This window comes from Echinops telfairi, unplaced genomic scaffold (genome assembly GCF_000313985.2).
Source record: "Echinops telfairi isolate 266 unplaced genomic scaffold, ASM31398v2 ScPeMD7_7424;HRSCAF=8462, whole genome shotgun sequence".
Taxonomy (NCBI): Eukaryota; Metazoa; Chordata; class Mammalia; order Afrosoricida; family Tenrecidae; genus Echinops; species Echinops telfairi.
In genome coordinates, this window is record NW_022111324.1 from 45,565,469 (window position 1) to 45,587,572 (window position 22,104).

Consider the following 22,104-nt stretch of genomic DNA (forward strand, 5'->3'; position numbering starts at 1 on the left):
TTCTGAGCCTGCCCTGCCCCAAACTCACTGGCCGGCCAGCAAGTTTTTTCTTTCTTTTATCATTTTATTAGGGACTCATACAACTCTTATCACAACCCATACGTACATCAATTGTGTCAAGCACATTTGTACATTCATTGTCTTCATCATTCTCAAAACATCCGCTCTCCACCCAAGCCCCTGGCATCAGCTCCTCATTTTTCCCCTCCCTCCCCACTCCATGAACCCTTGATAATTTATAAATTATTATTTTGTCATATCTTGCACTGTCCAACGTCTCCCTTCACTCATTTTTCTGTTGTCCGTCCCCCAGGGAGGGGGTTATATGTAGATCCTTGTAACTCATTCGCCTTTTCTAGCCCCCACCCTCCCGGTATGGCCACTCACACCACTGGTCCTGAAGGGATCATCCGCCCTGGATTCCGTGTTTCCAGTTCCTATCTGTACCAGTGTACATCCTCTGGTCTAGCCAGACTTGCAAGGTAGAATTCGGATCATGATAGTGAGGGGGGGGGGGGAGCATTTAGGAACTAGAGGAAAGTTGTATGTTTCATCGTTGCTACACTGCACCCTGACTGGCCAGCAAGTTTTTTCATCAGGCCCGTCCTCCCCACCACCCACCTCCCTCCATCCCTCAGGCGCCACACTTCCAGACAATGGTCATTCAAGTGTTTTATTTATTTAGAACAGCGTCTTAGGACGCACACATCCAACCTAGGAACAGAAATATACAGCAAGAGGCTTAAATAACGTTCATACACTATGTACAGTTGCCGGCCGAGGTACAAAACGTATATGTACACCTTGTGCTAGCCATGTTGCCCAGGGGAGCATCAGCCCAAGAAAACCCTGCAGCCTGGCCAGGGGGGAGAGCTAGAAAAGAGCTGGTGGGCAGGGCAGGGCCCAATGCACTTCAGGGGTCCTCTCTGAACTCAGGTCTTCATGAAGCAATTCCCACCTTCCCACTCTGGCCAGGCCGTCAGGATGTGGGCTCAGAGGACTGGGTTGGGGTGCGGTGAGGATGGGGAGATGACATAGGGAAAAAAGTCAAAAAACAGAATGTTCCCTGCAAATTCTATTGCTGCACAAAAGAGGGCAGAGAGTGCTCTGGGAGCCAGGAGAGGGGGGCCGGCCCAGGAAGCCTGTGGGGGGCACTGGCCAAGCCCGGGCTCCTGAGCCTGACCCAGAGGCTAGGCCAAGAGGAGAGAAAAGAGCCGTTTCCTGTTTGGATGGCACAGGGACAGCCAGGGTTTGGGCCACGCCATGGGGAGGAGCTCATCCCTGCTGCCAGCCGACCAAGCCCACACAACTGGAGGGTAAACATACCAGGCACAGGCTCAGTTTGAACCACCAAGGGGGCTGTGCCTGCCCCCGGCCCATAACGAAAGTCCCTGTGGATGGAGGAGAGCCAAGCTTAGAGACACAAAGTGCCCGACCTCACAGCAGCTGTCTGTGCATTGGTGGCACCCGTGCACCGGGTGACGTGAGGAAGTCTTAGCTACCGTGGGAATACTTCACCCGCCCTCTGCCCACGCAGCCCCGCCCCAGGCTGGGTGGAGGGTATGCTAGGTGGAAGCTGAGGGGGAGGCTGGACCGCCCCCTCCACAGCTGTTTCTTCCCAGGAGCAGAAGGTGGCACCCTGACCACCTCAAAGGCTTGGGCGTGCACCCTGCCCTCTGAGCCTCGCCTCTTTCCTTGGCAGCTCCGGGTGTGCGACTGCGCGAGCAGGAATCAGGAGAAAAGCCGACAGCGACGGGTTGGTGCTCAGCCTGGGGTCCTGGCTGGGAGGGCTGCCTTCCATGCAGAGGACTGGCCGGTCGGCTCATATACAGGGGCCCTGGGGCTACACTCTTCAGGCTCCATAAGGAAACTGTTCTGAGAGCTGGGCTTGGGGTGTTCAGAGATTTGGGGCGCAGGGCATAGGGAGGACTCGATTCCCAGGCAGTAGCGCACGGCCGTGACGCGGCCTGGAGTCTTCCGTGGGCTCCGAGGTAAGCGGTCGTCGGAGAGGTGCCAGAACGGGGATGGCGGCTTAGAGTCGGCCGTGCAAGCCCAGCCATTGTGCTCAGATCACAACCACTTTGTGCTTCTCACACTTAGCATGTGTGTGCAACGCGGAGAGCAGGGGCCTGCCCCTGACTACGTACCCCCGGCGTCCCTGAAAGAAGGGGTGGCGGGCGCGGGCCGCGGAGGACTTCGAGTTTCCGAGACAGTGGTCCTCGCCGTGAGGTAGCTGGCGCGCGCAGGCAATGGCGGTGAGCACCTCTCGCGGGGCCGCGGGGCCCGGCCTGGTGGCCCCGTGCGTGCCCGGCCAGGGGGAGGCAGGACAGTCTGCTGGGTTTCTAAGTCAACAGCCATGCTGCCGGTCTCTCCTACGGGGGTGCAAGGTCAAAACCTTCCGTTCAGATGGGAGCGATGGGGACGGGGAAGGGACTTGTGCTCACTTTGGGGGTGGTTGGAAAGGGGCGTGTCTGGACGAGGGAGTTCTGCTACCCCAGATAAGCTGTCCCGGGCTCCAGGAGACCAGTATTCCAGGAGGCGTCTGTCCTGTAAACCCTGTCCTTCAGCACCTCCTCCAGCAGGGCAGCCAGGAGGGCACAGAGGAGTCGGGGCAGGGGTCTTTCCTCTCCCAGCCAGGGTGGCTTCCTGGGCCCTGCCCCACCAGGACTCACCCTCCATGCTGGGGCCACCCTGCCCGGCGCTGAAGAGGGCAAGGGGCCGAGAACAGGGAAACCCAGGCACCCAAGCATCACCGTGTCCTCCGGAGAACGGACTTGGGGTTCAAGACCAGTTAAGCAACGGAAAAGTCCAGAATGGACAGGCGGGGGGCCTCAATACTGTAAACTCACAATCCCACGGAAGTGGGGGGGTGGGGGGCTGCGCAAACACTGATGGAACAGCAAGGACTCCCTCAGGTCTGAGTCCCAGCTGCGGAAAAGGAGGAAGTTCCTCTCTGGGGCTCCTTGCCCCACGCTGGTTTTAAGGCTTGACAATGTGGCTCGGGATGACCCGTGGAAGCAGCTGGTGGGAAGACTGTGCTACATCTGGCTAACGCCACCCTTCCGCAGGCAGGGTGCGCAGGCGGGATGATGTCGGGAGAGGCAAGGGGGCAGGGTGTCCTCCCCACCCCAAGTCGCTTCCTAGAGGCACAGCCTAACATGCTGCTTCCACACGACACTGGTGGGGCTCTGGACGGAGGGGTGGTGGCCCACGTGTGGCGCTGTGCAGTGGCGTAAGGCTGCCCAGTCTGGGCGCCAGGCCTAGGGCGGGAAAGGCACAAAGCCTCGGGCAGCCTGGAGGCCAGGGGTGCACTGGAGGGTCACCCCTCCACCCCTGCCCCTGCCCCCACCCCGGGAGGCAGCAATGTGGGGACTAATCAGAGCTGCGGGGAGCCAAAGGGGGGGGGCTTCCCTCCTCTGCAGAGCAGATGGAGGCGGCATGGATGGGTTTGGGGGGAACCCCTGGCCCCCCAAATGCAGAGAGGAAGAACATGTGGAAAGAAACTTCAAGTCAGTTTCCAGGAGGCAACAGCAAGAAAAACAAAAATTAAAAACAATAAATTAAATAACTGGCGCATTTCTGACCGGCTCTCCCAAGGGAACCTTCCTAGTGCCCCACCCCCACCTTGGTCCCTTCAAAAAACTGAGTTGGGGACTCAAGGGATGGCTGGGACCAAGGGAACTGGCTATTGGTGGTCTTAGGGGTGAGGGTCAGCTGCAGGGGCGCTGCCTGCCCCTGGTTTCCGTGGTTACCTGAGGACTGTCTTTGTGGGCTCAGAGGCAGGTGCAGTGGTTCACAAGTCTGGCCTGGGGGGTTGCAGGGCAGGGTGGAGGCCAGCTCACCCAAGGGCTGGGCCCCTCCCCTCAGAGCCAGGCCCTGGGAGAAAGTAAGGCCCACCAGTGTGGGGGGAGGGAGGCTGAGCCTCCTGAGAGAGACAAGAGAGGGCAATGCCCTTTGGCTTCACAGCTTAATTTCCTTCCCCACTTCTCTCTCTCTCCCCAAGAAGCAGGGGAGGGTCTGTGGTGGGATGGGGAGGGAGTGGGGGAGGAGGAGGGGACGGCTACACCCTCTGTCTGAGGGCAGCCGGCCCCGTCTGGCCCAGGCCACAGCTTCCCTTCCGTGCTGTCCATGCTGCCGGGCCGAGGGGCTGGGCCATCCCTCACTCCTAGGGTGGGCCAGCGGGTAAGCGCCTGGCGGTCCAGAACTTCACCGTCAGGTCACTGGGAGGAGGACAGAGAGGGGGCTGGTCAACTCTGGAGGCAGACCCAGCTGGCTGGCCCCAAGGTAAAAGATGGGCCAGATCCCCAAGCTCCCCTCCTGCGGCTGGGGAGGGCAGGCTGGGGGGGGCGGGGCAGGTACTTCTGGGGGAGGGCCATGGCCCTGGGTTTCTGCTTTGATTGGTGCAGGTGTGAAAGCCCCCCACCCCTCTGCTTTCTGCTCCCTGGCTGCTCTCTCCCGGGGTCTGCCCCGCTGGAAGGGGGTTGGTGTGGGCGGGAGCAGGTCAGGCAGGCTGTGAAGGAAGCGTGGGGAGGAGGAGTAAAATAATCTCCTACCGTGAGGAAGCAGCTCAGATCGAAGTGGAGAAAAAGATGGAGAAGGAAAGAGGGGGAGACAGAGAGAGAGGAGACAGGGAGGGCAAGGACAGGGGTCAGGGCAAGGTAGTGGCGCGGCCCTTTATGGCCAGGACTCGGCGTGGAAGGCAGGGGGTGAGTCCAGGGACGTAATTCCACAACTTGACCCGGCAGTCGCTGTGGTGGGAGAGACGGGGCGAGACAGAGAAGAGGGACGGGCAGCGGCGGCGGGAGGGGTGCAGGGAGAGAAGGGACACAGTCGGAACAAGAAGGAATAAGAAGAGGCGCATCTGAGGAACCCCCCCAGGAAAGAGGGCGAGCGGGACATCCCTGCATGGGAACAGAGTTGGGGAGCTGGCAGGGCTGCCCCACATCTGAGAGGTATCTGGCAAGGGACATGGCATGGAGGCAGGATGGGTGGGGATGCTGTGTGTTGGGTGGGAGGAGGGTGGCCATGTCCTGGCTCGGGCCCAGCACCTCCCTGCTCCCCTGCCTGGCACAGGTGGGCCTTCAGGGAGGGTGGCCATGGGCTAGGGAGAGAAAGGAGAGCACCGTAGGATTTGCTCTGTGCACCCAGAGGCTTGCAGGGACAAATTCAGGGCACCTGAGTGGCGACCCCCACCCCTGGGAGCAAGGAGGGGCTCTGGCCCAGCACCCACCTGGAGGCCGTGAAGATGTGCTTGGAGTTGGTGCAGATGGCGTTGATGGGGCTGTCGTGGCCCTTGATCTCACCAAGGGGCGTGAAGTTGTCCACGTTCCAGACTTTGATGACACCCGCACGGCAGGCGCTCAGCAGCATGGGGCGGCCGGGGACGTATGCCAGGGCGCACACCCAGTCTTTGTGTGCATTGGGGATTTGCTGTGGGAGGAGAGGGGCCAGCAATGAGGAGGGAGGATTGGGGAGAAGGGTGGCCCTGGGCCCTGAGCACACAGCCTGTTGTGTTAGTGGCACAGTCTTTGGCAAGTCCCTCCTGCATCACAGTCCCCAGCACCAGGCTGGCAGCTGGCGCGCACACACACACACACCACCTTCTGCTGGCGTGTCAGGGCTCTGCCTCCTGGGCTCAGCTGGGCTGAGGTCCTGCTGTGGTGGACAGTACTGCATCCTGAGAGGACCAAACTGTGGGGACATAGGGCTACTGAGCACCCCTTCAATCCCTGGCTGAGTGAAGAAAGCTGCTGATGGAGTCAGAGAGGCTGAGGGAAGGCAGGGGAGGTGGTAGAAGCCTCAGGGCCCCATGCCTTGTTGGGCAACAGTGGATGCAGAGGAAGCCAGCTCTCAGCCCACCTGGATGAGTTCCTGATGCTCCAGGTCCCACTTCTTGATGCCGTTGTCTCGGGAGCCACTAAACAGGATGTCCCCCTGGATGGCGAGACACTCGATGCCATCGTAGTGTGGGGGTTCGAAGTTGTGGGTGGGGCCCACGGTGCCGGTCACACACTCGCCCAGCTCGAACATCTGCAGAGGGGAAGGGAGAGCCAGGATGAAAGCCTCGGCAGGTCCAGATTGGCTGGTCTCCAGCAGGCCAGGGCTGCCCTCAAGGACTGCTGCCTCCTCTGTTGTGTGTGACACTTCCCCCTCACAGCCATGCTACAGGTCAGAGTAGAATGGTCTCTCAAGAAGCTGGTGACTCAAACCCTTGACCCTCCTGTAACAGCTGAGCTTTTAAGGCCACCAGAAGGCTTCCACACTACATCTCAGGGACAGATAATTCTGGAGGTCATGGTCCTGACCATTTCACTGGGAATAGGGTGGGGAGACTAACCTAAATCTCTGTAGGCAGTGGGTCAGTGGGTAGCTGGGAGACCCTGCACCTGGACACCAAGCGGTCAAGAATAAAGGGGGCTTTGGATCACCAACTTTTTAGTTTTTAAGAAATTAAGTAATGCATGGGTTGCACTTTAAGTAAAAGCAAAATATGTATCTGCAATAAAACAACACCTATTTGTCTTTTTTGATGGCTTTTTTCTAGCATCTGGAGTCTCTGGGTGGTGCCCATGGTTAATGGACTCAACAGCTGAGAAACTGAAAGGTTGGAGGTTCGAGTCCATCCAGGAGTGCCTCAGAAGAAAGTGCTGGGGACCTACTCCTGAAAAAATGGCCATTGGACACCTTCTGGCACAAAGTTCTGCCCTGAAGGGGCTCCACAGAGCAGAGTTACTGGCTTCCGGCCAGGCTCACACGGCTCAGGAAGGCATAGTCGGAGCAAAGCAGATGACTGCTAAGCTCCTGCTATATGTTGGGCCTCCATGCTCAGCACTGCAATAGCTGAACCGCATTCCAGCCAGTGGGCTGCCCAGAATTTACTTGACTGTTATTCTATCTTTAGACATTTGAGGGTGTCCCTAAGTCTTCCTCATAAACAAGTAACCCTACGATCTATATCTTTCTGGTCTCTGGAGGAATTTGTCTGGTATCAATTCTCAGAAATCGCACTGATGTTCATGAGTACATCCAGGACAACAGAGGGAAATGGGAAACAGTGTGGGAAGGAAGCCCGGAGTGGAATGTGGCCACAGGTACCTTTACATAGTGGTCCTTGGAGCCGGTCACCACGAGGTCATGGTGGCTGGACGTCTGGCTGACCGTGAGGCACATGACCGGGCCGATGTGGCCTGTCAGCTTGCCGATGGGCTGGAACCTGCCGTGGGAAGAGGCCCAGTCACAAGCCTGTGGGTCACAGGGACCCTGGGTTGGTGTGGAGGGGATTCCCCAGAACAAACAGGGCACTCTCCTCCCGTCAAGGCAAGATCAAGAATGCAGCATGAACCTCCTGGTACCCCAGAAGCACATGCCCAGCAGCATGGAGGAGAGGAGGATGCAGGAGCAGGTGATGTGCTAGCCAGCTCAGGTGGGCACTACAAGCTGAGACCCACACCACTGCCCTCCCCGCTCACTGACCTGCTGAGCTCCCAGATGCGGACGGCATTGCCCGAGGCAGCGTAGAGCATGGTGCCCGAGGGGCTGAGGGCAATCTGGTTGATCTGGTGCTCCCCCTGAGCACTGGTGATGGCGCGGGTGGACGTGGCAGCACACGCATCACCTGAGATTACCTGGCCTGAGGACCTGCCCGGGAGGGAGAGGCGATGCCAGAGGGTAAGATGGGCCATTCACACGGGACAGGAAACAAACACCCCCCACCTGGCACAGTCCACTGAGTTTCAATAGGGGTGCCAAGTAACAAACACCCCCTACCTGGCACAGTCCACTGAGTTTCAACAGGGGTGCCAAGTAACAAACACCCCCCACCTGGCACAGTCCACTGAGTTTCAACAGGGGTGCCAAGTAACAAACACCCCCCACCTGGCACAGTCCACTGAGTTTCAACAGGGGTGCCAAGTAGACTTGATGAGAGAGAAATAGTGCCTTCAAGAAACGGTTTGGGGAGCAACCGGATTTCTATATAGGAACCCTGGTGGCGTAGTGGGTTACGAGTCAGGCTGCCAACCACAAGGTCGGCAGTTTGAGCCCACCAGCTGCTCTGCGGGAGGAAAATGAGGATGTTGATCCCCATAAAGACTGACCTCAGAACCCCAATGGAGCAGCTCTCTTCTGTCCCAAAGGGTCACAATGGGTCAGACTCAGCTCCCCGCAGCGGGTTGGGGTCTTGTTTGAAAAACAAGGGGACTGAAACTTAGATTTCACGTCATACATAAAAACCAGCCCCATCCCTCTGTGTAAGAGCGGAAACCATTACATTTCTGGATCAAGACAGAGGGGCAATGCTTCAGGACTCAACTGGAGGCAACTCACGTGGTGACCTGACACCAAAAGCATGAGCAACAGAAGACAAAAGCAATGCACCGGACTTCAGAATTAAAGACGGGCGCCGAAGGGCTGCGCCGGGAAGGTGGCGCGACCAGCCGACAGAATAAAACTCAAACACACGAACTCTCTGCTATCACGTCAATACTGGCTCATGGCCACCCTGGAGGGCAGGGCACCACTGCCTCCATGAGTTCCCAAGACTGTCACTGTGTACGGGAGTAGAAAGCCCCATCTTCCTCCCTCGAATTGCCAACCAGCATATCACAGCCCAACACGTAACCACTACACCTCGAGGGCTCCTTGAGCTACCGAGTAGAAGAAAACATTTGGGGCCCACCTATCTGTCTGTAGCCGGTATATATAAAGAATTTCTACAACTCAATAACAAAAGGCCAAATTAGCAAACATGAGCAAAAGACTTCAGGGCTATTTCACCAGAGAAGATAAACAAATGGTCAGTAAGCAGATGGACACGTTCAGGCCTACTCCACACTCGCTGCCATTGAGTCAATGCCAACTCATAGCAACCTTATAGCAGCAGTGTCATTTCATCTTAGGGTAGATGCTCATCAAAACCAATATAACACACCACTGCGGCCCTACTAGGATTTCTGGAGAAACGAGAACCCTCCTGCATTGCTGGTGTGAATGTAAAATGGCATGAAGCTGCTTTGGAAAACAGTTCAGCAGTGCCTCAAACAGCGAAACAAAGGATGACCCAGCAATTCCACTCCTAGGTACAGACCCCCAAAGCCCCGAAAACAGGGACTCCCACAGGCCAGCACACCGCTGCTTAGTGCAGAGTGGTCATGACAGCCAGCCAGTGGAAACAGCACAAGTGTCTATCAACAGATGAAGGAATGAGCAAAAGGTGGCACATATATGAGGGAGCCCTGGGGTACAGGGGGTAAGTGTTGGGCTGCTCACTGAAAGATCAGCAGTTCAACCCCACCAGCTACTCTTCGGGAGCAAAGATGAGGCAGTCTGCATCTGCAAAGATGAATGGATTTGGAAACCCCATGGTGAAACTCCAACCGCAGCATCGCTGAGTTGTACTGGACTCAGGGCAGGGGTAGGTACATACGAGGGGGCACCCCCCCCCGAAAAATGGAATATTTGCCTCCAAAGCCATGCATTTACTTTTTTTTTTTTTACAATACAACTTTATCACCTTCAAAATACTCTACACTACACTTAATACATTTGTCAAATCCGCTATTCCATTTTTGGAAACAGTTTTCAAATTCATCTGTTTGTATGGCTGAAGCACCTCCCTCGTTTTTTCTTCACCTCTTCTACTGCGTCAAATCGCTGTCCTTTCGTATCCCTCTTCATTCATGGAAATAAAAAGAAGTTGCATGGCGGAATTTCAGGTGAGTAAGGTGCATGGAGCAAGAGAGGCATGCTGTTTTTAGTCAGAAAACTGGCGTGCTGAGATGGCTGTTGAGCAGGTGCACTGTCATGGTGGCAAAACCAGTCCCCCATCTGCAACAAATCAGGCCTTTCTTGTTGCACACTGCTATGCAATCTTTTCAGAACCTCTAAATAGAAAGCTTGATTAACAGTCTGACCTGGTGGAACAAACTCCAAATGCACTATCTCCCTCAAATCAAAACACAAATGAGCATCATCTTGGTCCTTGATTCCACTTGACGAGCTTTTCTGGGGTGACATGATGGCGTCTTCCACTGGCTTGATTGAAAAAAGCCTGGATCACTTCAGAGCTGTTCTTTCAAAGCACGGCATGTTTCCACTCGATGCATTTTTCCTGGTCAGTCAGAACCTGAGGCACAAATTTCTCAGAGACCCTTCTCATTCCCAAATCTTCCATTAAAATTCGCTGAACAAAGATAACTTCCCCATCCAGAAAACTTCCCCACCATTTCAAGGGTTCATCCTCGTTGGTCTTCAAGCACAAATGCATGCATTTGTCAACATTTTCTTCCCTTTGGGAAGTTGGCAGACGTCCAGAACCAGGTTTGTCATCAATTGACATTTCACCTTTTTTGAAAGGAGAAAATCACTTGAGTTTTTCCCACAGTGCTGTCCTTGTAAGTTGTGTTCAATATCAGAACAGTTTCTGTGGCATTTTTCCCAAGCAGCAAACAAAATTTCTCAGCTGCACGCTGTTCTGTTAAATTCTCCATCACAAAAAAAGAGGGTTGAGCGAACCTGCTTTTATGAAAAAATTCACTGTGACCACAGAGAGCCTTTCCAGGTGACGCCACTGGGTGCACTAACTAAGACTGAGTTGCATGATGCTTGCTTAGTGGGAAAAATGCGTACTAAGAAAGCTTCACCCAAAGGACCCTTTTTTCCATTTTTTAGAAGGGGTGTACCCTCTTGTGGGGGGAGCTTCAAAAGTTACTGGGAAAACAGAATGAAAGGATAATGGAATTCCCCCACGAATTTTCTAAAAAAACCCAAAAACAAACTCACTGCCATCAATGCTGACTGAGAGCCGCCCTATGGGACAGGGTAGAACTGCCCCTGTGGGTTTCAGAGACTGTAACTCTTTATGGAAGTGGAAAGGCCCATTATTCTCCAGGAGAGCACCTGGTGGTTTCAAACCGCTGACCTTGTAGATCACAGCCCAACGCATAACCACTAAGCCTCCAAAGCTTCCTCAAAAATATATACAATGGGATATTACGTAATCATAAAAAGAAATGAACACACATGCCACAACATGGATGAGGCTGGAAAACATTATGCTGGGTGAGGTAAGTCAGATGCACAGGGACCCATACTGTTTGATCTCGCTATGGAATGTCTAGAACAGGCAAATGCATAGAGACCAAAGTGTGTGTATCCATGGCTACCAGGAGCTGGGGGCAGGGGGAATGGAGAAGTATTGCTTAAGGGGTACTGAGCTGTTAAGAGTCATGAAAATATTTGGAGACAGTCAGTGGGGAGGGCTGTATAGCACAGCCAATGTAATTCATGTCCCTGAATCAGACACTGAGACACGGTTGAGCTGGCAGTTTTGATAAATAGTTTACCAGCCCTCATCAGCCACTTCTTCCAGAAGCATTCTCTGACTGGCAGAGAGAAGCAACAGCTTCTACAGGTTTCTGGTCAACAAGGAGAGCGCTCTAGTCCATCCATAGCAGAAGCCACAAGTCTCTCCGTCTGCCCTCTCAGCCAGCTCTGCCGTGGTGTGGAAAGGCAGGAAGACCACGGCTGGCTTTAAGTCTAGATCTTGTTTATAGAGATCACTGGATCTCTCTGAGTCTCAGTTTTCCTCATCTGTACAAAGAAGGAGGTGATGATACGCATTCTGTCCGCCTCTTCTTGACAAGTCAAATCACACAGCAGTTTGCAGCTTCCAGTGTAAGCACACACGTTTGCTAAAGAGCAGCTCCAGCTTGCAGGGACCTGTCTTGTTCTGTTTCCCGCGTGTCTGCCTTAGACTGCACGGCCAGGCATTCGCACCCTGTCTGAAGGCCTCACTGAGGTTGACAGGAGGCCAACACAGCTTTGGGGGCCAGGTCCCTGGGGGCTCATCCTATTGCCCCAGTCTCTCTCGGACTCATCTGGCAACACCCAGCACACCTCAGGGGGGAGGGTTGGGGGACCCAGATGCAGGTGGGGTCCAGGTAGGCCAAAGGAGCAGTCCAAGCTGCCGCCTCAGACACTGTCCCCATCTCACCTGGTCCCACTGCGACCAGCAAACCCAGTACCTGTGAGGGTCTCTGTGCCAGCCGGGCTGTGCTATGCTCTGTGGAAGCTTGGCATACACCCCCGCTGCTGGGGCCACTGCTGCCTGCCAGGCAGGCGCGTACCAGGCAGGCGGCGCACTTACGTGAGGGTGCGGATGCACTTGGCCGAGTCCCGGATGTCCCACACCTTGATGTAAGAGGTGGACACGGAGAACACAAGGCCCGAGTGGCTGCAGTACTTGATGGACACCACATTGTTGGGGTGGCCCTTGAGAGCCACGATCTCCTGGCCCGTTACCAAGTTCCACATCTTACAGCTGCGATCTGCAAGGCGCAGGGAGGGGAGGGCCGTCAGCCACCAGGAGGGCAGGCCAGGGGTGCTGCTGAGGGGCTCTTGGCAGGAGGAAAAAGTGTGACCCCAGCAGGTTGGCCCCTTTCTCAAGCAAACTACACACGCCGATGTTCCCTGAGTATTGCCCGGGTGTCCTGTGCTGAGACTAGAATCCCTAAGTCTTTGGCGCCTGCCCCTGCAAAGGCTCAGGGCTGATGAGACGAACACCCAAGTAGCAAGGGCATCTAAGGAAGAACTTGGGAGTCCATCAGTCACACCCAGATGAACAGCTATGCTCCCGCCCACCATAGGTAGAGACCCTCGTGGTTCTATCTTGCTGCTGAGGACAGTTTTCCCCGGCATGTGTTGTTTCCGGGAGAAAGCGTTGGATGGAGCTTCCAGGGTCAGTAATGGGGTGGGGTGGGGACATGGAGGAGCACAGCTCAGTCAAGAGGACAAAGCCACCAGGTGGAGAACAAGCAGGATACCCCCTGCCCCCTCCTCCTGCCTATTTTCCACTCCTGGGGTTTGTGTCCTCATCTCTACACAGCCCATTTTTGGGACAAGGCACCATAGGGTGGGGAGCCCGGACCCCCACCCCCCCCCAAGGCTGGTCTCCACCCACCCACCTTTGGAGCCAGTGAATAGCAGCTCGTCAGTGGCGTCCAGGCAGAGGATGGGCTTGGTGTGGCCCTCGGCCACGGAGACACACTGCAGAGGGGCTGTCCGAGCGCCCTTGGCTCCTCCAACGGGGGTGATGGTGCCCCTTCATGGGAGAAAGGCGAGAGGGTGCCGTCAGCCGGGCCGAGCGAGGAGCACTTGGGTGGAGGGTGGGGCAGAGGGGAGACTGGGGATGAGCTCCACCAAGGATTGAGAGCTGGGGCCAGGCTGCACGGGGTGGGAGGGTCCATCATTGTCCTGAATGCTTCCAGGGCACCCAGCCCTGAGCCAGGCACAGCATAGCCTGCCTACAGCGGGTTCTTATCTCTGGCCTGCCTGACCCAGGTCCTAGGACAGAGAGACTCCCAGACCCCCATCCAGCTGGCTCCTGCATGCTGCCTCAGTGAAACAGACAGGAGCCCAGCCTGAGGGGGCTCATTCTAGTGCACACACCTGCTAGGGGCTGCCGCTTGAGCTCCCAGACACAGCCTCACATCCCTACCCCCCGGGGGTCGCCTTTGGATCAGCAACGGTGGACCCAGAAGGGCCATTTACAATGGGGTAAGTCTCCACAGCTTTGTGTTACGGTGGGTTGGGCCTCCCTGGGGACGGCCGAGCCTGCTGGAGGGCCCAGATGAAGTCTGGTTTTCAGTGAGGGCCTTGTGGGCTGAGACCCTAACTGACTCCGTTATGGTCCAGGGCATGTCCACAGAGCAGGCTGCCCCTGGCGGTCACACTGTGCCCATGGGGGTGTGATGCGCCTACCGTCCAGCCCACCATGCTCTCACTCAGCCCCCACTTCCAGCCAGACCCCCCCAAGAGGACAGCAACGGCCAGGCAGGCAGGAGCCTCTGGCTTTGAATCACCCCCAAACCACCCTAGGTCCTCACTTGTGAAGCCGGTTTGGATCCAGCCGTGTGACGGGAAGGAGCCCTGGGGCACAGGGGATTACGAGTTAGGAGACTAACCACAAAGTCAGCAGTTCGAAACCACCAGCCGCTCCATGGGAGAAAGACGAGGCTTTCTGCTCCCGTGAAGAGCGACAGTCTCAGAAACCCACAGGGGCAGCGCTACCCTATCAGACAGGGCTGCTATGAGTCTGAACCGACTCTGTGGCAGGGAGTGTGTCCGGGAAGAAGCCTGCCCGCCCTGGGGAATACGTAAAAGAACTGAACAGATGGGCTCTGCCTCCCACGAGAGCAGCCGCTGACCAGCAGCCCACGAGCCGCGCAGGAGACCATCATCACAAACGCCGACACCAGGGCCTTGGGCAGGTGGGCAGAGAGCACACCGTGTGCCCCACAGTGGCCTTTTGCTGGTCAGTCTCTGGCCAGGACCTGGGACGTACCCCACCCCTTTATGGGAGGCGGGAGGGGCTGGGTAGGTTGGGGAGGCCTCCAGGCTGGCCATCCCACAAGCTGGGTGCGGAGACAGAAGGGCCTACACACCTGCGTGCCCAAAGGTGTGAGCAGGGGCACTTCCTTCCCCAGCACCCCTGGCTGAATCCCAGCCTAGGAGGCCCCCTAGTGGTGCCACTCGAGCAGGACATGCAGAACCTAATCACAACCGCCGTGGCCCCTCGCGGGGTGGACAGTGCAGGGCCCGCCCCCGCCGCCCCCACCCCCGCACCCACACTTCCCCGCCAGGCCGTTCTCCAGTCCACCCTGCTTCTCATGCGGCGCCCTTCCCAACCCAGGCGGCGGCGGCGGTGGTGGCGGCGGCGGCGGTGGTGGCGGCAGATGGAGGCCCGGCCTGTGACAAGCAACTTCGCACCCGCCCCCAGCCCCCAGCTCCAGCGAGGGCCTGGCTGTGAGAGGCCATGCAGCAGCCTTGAGAGGGAGTCACGGGGCGGGTGGGCAGCATGCTGGGGCGAGGAGTGCAGGCAGGGGCAGGCGGGTGCAGAGAGAGCCAGAGAGAGGCACAGAGGAAGAGAGAGAGGCGAGAGTGCTGGGGAGCAAACAGGAGACATTCCGTGTGTACCTCAGGACCTCCGACAAAGAGGAGTCGCTGTCATCAGACCTGGGAAGGGCAGAAAATTAGCTGGATTAGGGGAGAGGGGGTGGGAGGCACACGGGGCGGCAGAGGCGGCGGCAGCATCAGGTCAGAGGAAAGGTTATGTTCTCTTCCAGGGCAGCGGAGTGAGGTGGACGGATAGGGTGCTGGGAGAGCAGGAGGGAGGTGGGGGCTGGCTGGCTTAAGAGCTGGGAGACTCCTCCGGTTTGGAGCGGGCCCCCAGGGGTGAGTCAGGAGGGGCTGTGGGGGGGTCACAGAGCTGGCCTCACACTCTGGAAGAGACTGCTCCCCGGCTGTGTGCTGGTTCCAAGCTCCCTGGTTGCCCTCCCGCATAAGCTGGGCCCCTGCTCCAGCACTAAGAGGCTCCTAGCTGCCCAGGGCCAAGGAAGCATGCCTGCTCCAGCCCCTCCCGGAGAGCTGGCTTTGTCCAGCGGGGGCCTGATGCACTGGGCCCACAGCCCCCTCGAGTATGTCTGGACGCTGGCCCCATACCCATGGGGGGGGCCACTGCCCCATCTGGCCTAGCCCCAGCAGGACTACTGCAAGACCACTAGGCAGGGACAGTCAGAGTTCCAATCCAGCCACAAAGATGGCAGGCACCTTGGGTGGCGGTGGGCCAGGCTCAGCCCACCCTCCCATGGGATCCTGAGCTGAAGCAGGCCTGGGGCGCAGGGTGCCTGGCCAGCCTTCACTGAGCACTGTCCCATCCAGAGAGGCTGGTGTCCGGCCCCAGGGGTAATTCCGAAACCCTTTCGAGCCTGTGCTCTCTCAAAGGACACGGCAGCAGCACACCCGGGGCAGGGGCCGGTGAGATTTTAGGAAACATTCTGGGGCCTCCCAGTGGGGGTGGGGGTAATGTATTATTCAGTGCAGAGGGGCCTGAGAGGCTGTGAGTATCCAGCCACTTGGGGCAATAGAGAGGAAGGTATGGAGAGCGGGGTCACCCACTTTCCCACTGCAGGAAGACAATGCCGGTGGGCGGTGCCAACCCCGGCTCCGGTACCTGCTTGGTCACTTGGTAGGAAGGTCCACAGGCAACACACTGCCCACTGTAAGCCTTCTTGCCTGCTATGTACATTAGGCGGGACACCACTGTCTCCTGGGCGGTTACAGCTCAGGGCGGCGGGGTGGGCAGTGTGCAGGCGCCCTGGCACAAAGCAGTGCCATTTGTAATTGGGGTTTTACAACCCGAGTTGCAGATTTGGCTGAGCTGAACCTGCTCAGTGAGGGAGCATCTCCCTGCAGGGAAGCTCACCAAGGCCAGCGTGGGCTTGTCTGAGCATTTACAGCAGGAGGGCAGTGGATGGAGCTGAAGGAAGGGGCTTCCGAGACCCCAATGAATCAGCAGAGGGTGACTGAAAGGGCAGTCCTGGGGGAAATCCTCTTGGGCCTGACCTGCGTGGCCATCAACACCAGGCTGTCCTGTCCCCACACCCTGTAGCTCCCTACTTGTCCTCTCAAACTCCCAACATGTTTAGGGAATGGGAAGAGTCCAGTCAGGACAGAAGCGGCAGAGGTGCCAGCCAGGAGGGCTCTGTGCCTCTCTGCTCACAGGGCCCCACCAGCATGGCTGGTGCATGCCCGCCCCAGCGCTGCCTCCCTCTGGCCAGGCCCCGGCCACAGGCACTTCACCCTCATTAGCGCCCTCCCCCCTGTCTCTTACTTGTCCAGCGCCGACCCCTGGCTCTGATTACTGGTGAGACGAGAGAAGACGTTTCGGTCATTACGGGGCCGAGTGGGAGGGGATGAGGGGGGCGTGAATCCCACGTCTGTAGACCTGGGGAGTTGGGACAGAGGGCAGTGCCTGTTAGTGACCACACCCCCCTGCCCACAGGCCCATAGGGTTGTGCTTCTAGCACCTTGTCTGTCCCGGTTGTAAGGCCCAGCGGGCAATACTCTTGGAGCCCAACCCCCAATTAACCTGACAGGCTCAGTTCTTAATCCCTCCAAGGAGTCTAAGACCTGCAAGAACCTCCCTTTCCCAAGTCCCCAAGATCCCTCTTTGGAAAGCCCTCCTCAGTTTCCAAGTTGTTGGGTCGGCACCAACGGCAGCAAATCTCACAACAGAGTGAAACATGCCTGCCCCGGCACCATCGTCCCGGCTCGAGCGGGTCCGGTCCGAGACCAGTCCTGTGCCTGATGTACATGACGCCTTCCAAGCCAGCAGTTCATGCCCCTTCACTACGCCAGCCAATGCTCTGCTGTGATCTCATTGGCTCGTTTACAGACCTCCGTCACCACACCTTTCTCCTTAGTCTGGAAGCTCCTCGGAAGCCTGTCCACAGTGGGCAACCCTGCTGGTGTTTGAGATACCAGCAGAAGAGCTTCCCGCAGCACAGCAACATGCAAGCCGCCACAGAAAGACACACTGAGAAATGGGTCCCCAAAACGCTCCCTGCCAACGAGTCAATGCCAACTCTTACCAACCAACCCTACAGGACAGGGTAGAACTGCCCCTGAGGATTTCTGAGACTGTAACTCTTTACAGCAGTGGTTCTCAACCTTCCTAATGGCACAACCCATTAATACAGTTCCTCATGTGGTGGTGACCCCCCAACCATAAATTTATTTTCGTTGCTACTTTATAACTGTAATTTTGCTACTGTTATGAATCGGGTGATCCCTGTGAATGGGTCATTTGACCCCTAAAGGGGTTGCAACCCAGAGGTTGAGAACTGGATGCTTTACAGGAATAGAAAGCTGCTTTACAGGAATAGAAAGCCTCATCTTTCTCTCTTAGAGCAGCTGGTGGGTTTGAACTGCTGACAATGTGGCTAGCAGCGCAATGTATAACCACTACACCACCAAGGTCAATCTGGCCTAAATCCTTCGACCTACAGTGTAGGCACATTCTCTCGATGGAGGGTCTGTAAGGCTCCACGTGTCACCAGCTCTTCCTCAAAGGCCACCTCTGCCATGGGCATCTCCTCGGTCTTTAGTGAGGGAGGGGGCAAGGAGTGCGGGCCAGCCCATCCCCTGCCTCCACGACATCCTGTGTACTTGGGGAAGAACACCACGCTAGTCTGAAAGCTAAGGACCTGCAGCAGATGGCTCCAAGACACATCCCAAGCACAGAATCTCTGTGGGGCCGGGCTCGCGCTGGCTGACCAGGCTCCCCACCGTTCTGCACGAACCTCTCTGCTTTCTCTTTGAACTTCTACACCCCTCTCACATGACAACGACTGCTGGCCATGAGACGGGGCTGGAGCACATCTGAACAATGACCACTTCAAGTCACTGCAAAGTCACCCACATTGAGCACACATACAACGAACAGTTCCTGAGCCTGCTCCCCACAGGCCGGGGAGGGGACCACGGGGAGAAGTGGAATGCCTTGGACAAATGGGCCTGGACTAGAGAGTGGACGTGGCGATGGACAGAGGCGGGCAGCCCAGGACTGGACCAGCAGAGACCCTGGCCTGCTAGCTTGATCCCGCTCTCACCTAATGGGTTGTCCTCGGTCGTAGGACTTCCTGCGGGTCAGAGGGGATGTCTCCACTCCACGAGACTGCCGAGGGCTGGAAGGGAAGGGTGCCATGAGGCCCAGACCCCACTCCCTGCCCACCCGGACCCCTGTCCCAGGCTCCCCCTCCTCACAAAGTGCTGCCTCTGGTGGGCAGGCTGATGGTGCGGGAGACCTTGTCCCGGTAATAGGGGTCTCGGATGGAGAAGCCCACCGCGTCCTCTTTGATCTCAACAAGGGAGGCCAGGGACTTGGTAATGTTCCTGGTGGAGATGTCCAGCGGGGGGCCCAGGCACTCGGCCGAGACAGCCTTCATCTGGGCGGACAGCTTGGGCTCTCCCTGGGGAAGGAAGTGCTGGGGTGAGCTGCCTTGCCCAAGGTCGGGAAGGGGGGGCACATGCAGGATGAGCCCGAGGGGGCACCCTGGCCTAAGGCAAGGAAACCAGTAGAAGGACAAGACAGTCATCATACAGAGGCAGCTCCTGGGCAGGCTCTCCAGCTAGACCCTCAAGGCCTTCCGGAAGAATCCAGAGTAAATGAGCTTGTTTCATGACTCCTGCCAACACAGACCAACCGTTGTTCTCCCTCAAACCAAACCCACTGCCACTGAGTCGATTCTGACTTTCAGCGACCCTACAGGACATGGTAAAACTGTCCCCGTGGGTTTCTGAGACTGTCCCTCATTACAGAAATTGAAAGCCTCATCTTTCGCCCTTGGAGCAGCTGGTGGTTTCGAACTGCTGATGATTTGGTTAGCAGCCCAACTGGTAACACAGTAGGCCACCAGGGCTCCTGCTGATCCCCGATTAATCATTTTATCTGGAAATTACACATAATGCAGCCTCCCCAGCCTGTGGGGTTTGTTCCCTCTCTCTGTAAAAAGTCCGATTCTGTGGCTCAGTCTACTAGCCAGTCCTACCATGACACTCACCTCACTGTGGTCTAGAGGAGTCTGGGATGCAGAGGCAAGGGGAGGTGCGGGGAGCTGCAAGCAGAGCCTCTGCCTATGGCAGCACCTGACAGCAGCCTCCCGCCATTCCATCCGCCTCAGGCAGAATTGACAGTGCCGGACTCGCCCCCCTGTGCACGCCCCAATCCCTTCCTAGGGCAGCCTCTTCCAGGCTCCCCCATCCCAGCTGGGGGAACTATTGGGTCAGGATGGGGAGCAGGGCAGAGTCATAGTGAGGTGGGACCCCACTGGGGGAGGCTGGAGCTGGGAGCTCACCTTGAACTTGAAATCATCATGGCTGGTGGAGCCTTTCATGGTGAACGACTGGGAGAAGCTAGGGGACGAAGCAGAGGGAGTTCAGAGGGCCCTGGCATCTGGGCTTTGACTGGTGGTCCCCAGGAGCCTCCCACACCAGGTTCATCCCTGGGACCCCAGGCAGCCCTCCCCCCTGCCTCAGGGAACACCTATTCCCAACTCAGAAGCTCACCTCCCCTCAGAGAACTCCGAGATCTCCTCATCGGTGCTGGCGTAGCCGTTCTCTGTGGTGGGGAGGAGGGTGAGCGCCGCGAGGGGGACAAGGGACAGTCAGTCTCACAGGCATCCCACCCACCGGGGACTCCCCAAGACAGGGAGGGTGCAGGGGGGTGGGGACAGCACTCGCCCCGCGTGCATACCCTGCTGCACATTGTGGATGAGGGCCTGCAGCTCGGGGTGAGCCTCGGCCTTCTCCCGTAGGGCGTCCAGGAGCAGGTGGTTCTGGGAGGAGCCCGTCACGTCTGTCTGCCTCAGCCGTCCCTCCAGCAGCCGGATCTGGGCCTCCTTCTGGGCCACTTGCAACCCCTGAGGCAGAGAGCAAGACCTGTGCTCACCTTCCGGGCCCAGGATGGTGGGTGCCCTGTCACTGCCTTCCCACAAGACACCTGTGGGGGACCAGGTGCCAGCCTCATACCTGTCACTTATCTGATACTCCCTCCCCCAGCCCACGTAGCTTCTGCCACTACATGGTAGAAGTCACCTGGGACAGGGCCAGGAGACACTGTCTCCCCACCCCCATTCCATAACTCTCCCAGGCGGAGGCTGGTGGGGGAGGGGGGGAGAGCACTTCCTCCAGGCAGCTCTGTCAGCGGGTAATACCCATTGTTCTCAGGCCCACCCAGCCCTGCTGGAGATGCCCCAGGCCACAGACAGGTCCCCTGGATGGAGGCCCTGCCATGAGCCTGGGGCCACATCACTCCCTGACACGGGCTCTCCTCAAAGTCAGGCCACACCCACCAGCTCGGCAGCCGGCACCCTGGCCCAGCAGGCACTGATCAGAGGCTGGCAGACAAAGGCAATGCCCAGGTGGGTTGTGATGCAGGCCAGTGAGTATCCCCGTGCCAGGCTGAAGTGGCCGCTCACCTTGTCGATGGATGCCTTGAGGAAGTTGTCCAACAGGAGACGGGCTTCAGCCAGGGAGCAGGAGCTGATGACCACCGATGTGTCTGTGGAGTCCAGCTCCTCCTGAGGGGGGGCACAGAGCCCGTGGTCACGCGGCTGCTCCTGCACCCCCGGTGCCCCACCCACCCGCCCGCCCGCAGGCACCTTGGTCTCCTCCAGCTGCACGATGGTGGCCTGGCAGTCGGTGATGCTGTCGTTGATGTAGTCGATGTTGGCCGCCAGCACCTCCATCTCCTCGGCCAGCTCGGGCAGCCCCTTTTCCTCCTCCGGGCTCTCTGCCTGCAGGCGCTCCCGCTTCCTGCGCAGCGCCTCTAGCAGCAGCGACAGCTCCTCCCTTTTCTGGGCGGGGCGCGGGGGGAAGAGGCCTCAGAGGGATGGACAGACAGCAGGCTCGAGGCCAGGGTTGGGGGCTCGGCCGGCGGGGAGGGCCCACCTTGATGAGCCGCTCCATGTCGGCCTCCAGGTTGACGATGGTCATCCTCTGCATGACGATGTCGATGATGCGCCGCTCCAGGGACTGCCACTTCAGCCGCGCCGCCTTGCTGAAGCTCTGGCCGGCCCCCTTCTTCTGGAACTTCTTTCTGGGGAGACGGAGGCACAGGGGATAGTATGGGACCACCTCCCAGCCTCTGCAGCCTCCCTGGTGCCCCCCCCCCCAACTCAGAACTGACAGACGTGGGGACCCTCACAGGGCTTCCTTCACCCTCGCCCTGCCCCACACCTGATTCTGTCGCAGGCAATGCCCCCCCCCCCCATACCTGGCAGGCCGGGTGCCATTCACAGTGGGCGTGGGGGGGTCCCCCAGGAAGTGGTTGATCTTGCGGTTCCACTGGCGCACGATGCTGGAGACGGAGCGGGCCCCTGACTCCGCCTCTGAGGAGGTGGTGCTGGCGGACACCTCTGCCCCGGAGTCCAGCATGGGCGGCTTCAGCGCTGCCCGGCCGGCCACGCGCTCAGACATGGGCTTAGCCAGGCGCCTCAGCGCAGACACCTGGGGGTCCAGGGAAAAGGGACCAGGTGAGGATGGTGGCCTGAGGGGCCAAGGACAAGGTCCAGCCAAGTATGTGTATACGAGAGCGTGTGTGCAGAGATTATCGTGTGTGTGCGCGCGCGTGCGCTCACGTGCGCGCACACGCAGTGGGCATATGCACTCAACAAGGTATGTGTGCGCATGCACAGAGGCTGTTCTGGACTGGACTGGACTGGGCCGGGCCGGGCCTGCATAAAGGATAAGATTAGTTGTGGATGA

The 22,104-nt window shown here is 58.0% G+C and overlaps 1 protein-coding gene across 1 annotated transcript in view; it reads right to left on the reverse strand.

Moving 5' to 3' along the window:
- Positions 1-659: 659 nt before the first annotated feature.
- KIF21B (kinesin family member 21B) overlaps positions 660-22,104 on the reverse strand; it is a 54,186-nt gene continuing 32,741 nt past the window's right edge. Inside the window, exons 17-34 of the mRNA XM_004700077.2 lie at positions 21,614-21,846; positions 21,289-21,436; positions 21,000-21,194; positions 20,817-20,918; positions 20,093-20,258; positions 19,906-19,957; positions 19,695-19,752; positions 18,604-18,809; positions 18,450-18,524; positions 16,670-16,783; positions 14,974-15,012; positions 12,963-13,099; positions 12,146-12,326; positions 7,474-7,638; positions 7,096-7,213; positions 5,860-6,030; positions 5,231-5,430; positions 660-4,220 (exon numbers count right to left, since the gene is read on the reverse strand). Of these exons, the coding sequence (XP_004700134.1) occupies positions 4,166-4,220; positions 5,231-5,430; positions 5,860-6,030; positions 7,096-7,213; positions 7,474-7,638; positions 12,146-12,326; positions 12,963-13,099; positions 14,974-15,012; positions 16,670-16,783; positions 18,450-18,524; positions 18,604-18,809; positions 19,695-19,752; positions 19,906-19,957; positions 20,093-20,258; positions 20,817-20,918; positions 21,000-21,194; positions 21,289-21,436; positions 21,614-21,846 (2,415 nt within the window). The 3' untranslated portion in view covers positions 660-4,165. The remainder of the gene's footprint in view (positions 4,221-5,230; positions 5,431-5,859; positions 6,031-7,095; positions 7,214-7,473; positions 7,639-12,145; positions 12,327-12,962; positions 13,100-14,973; positions 15,013-16,669; positions 16,784-18,449; positions 18,525-18,603; positions 18,810-19,694; positions 19,753-19,905; positions 19,958-20,092; positions 20,259-20,816; positions 20,919-20,999; positions 21,195-21,288; positions 21,437-21,613; positions 21,847-22,104) is intronic.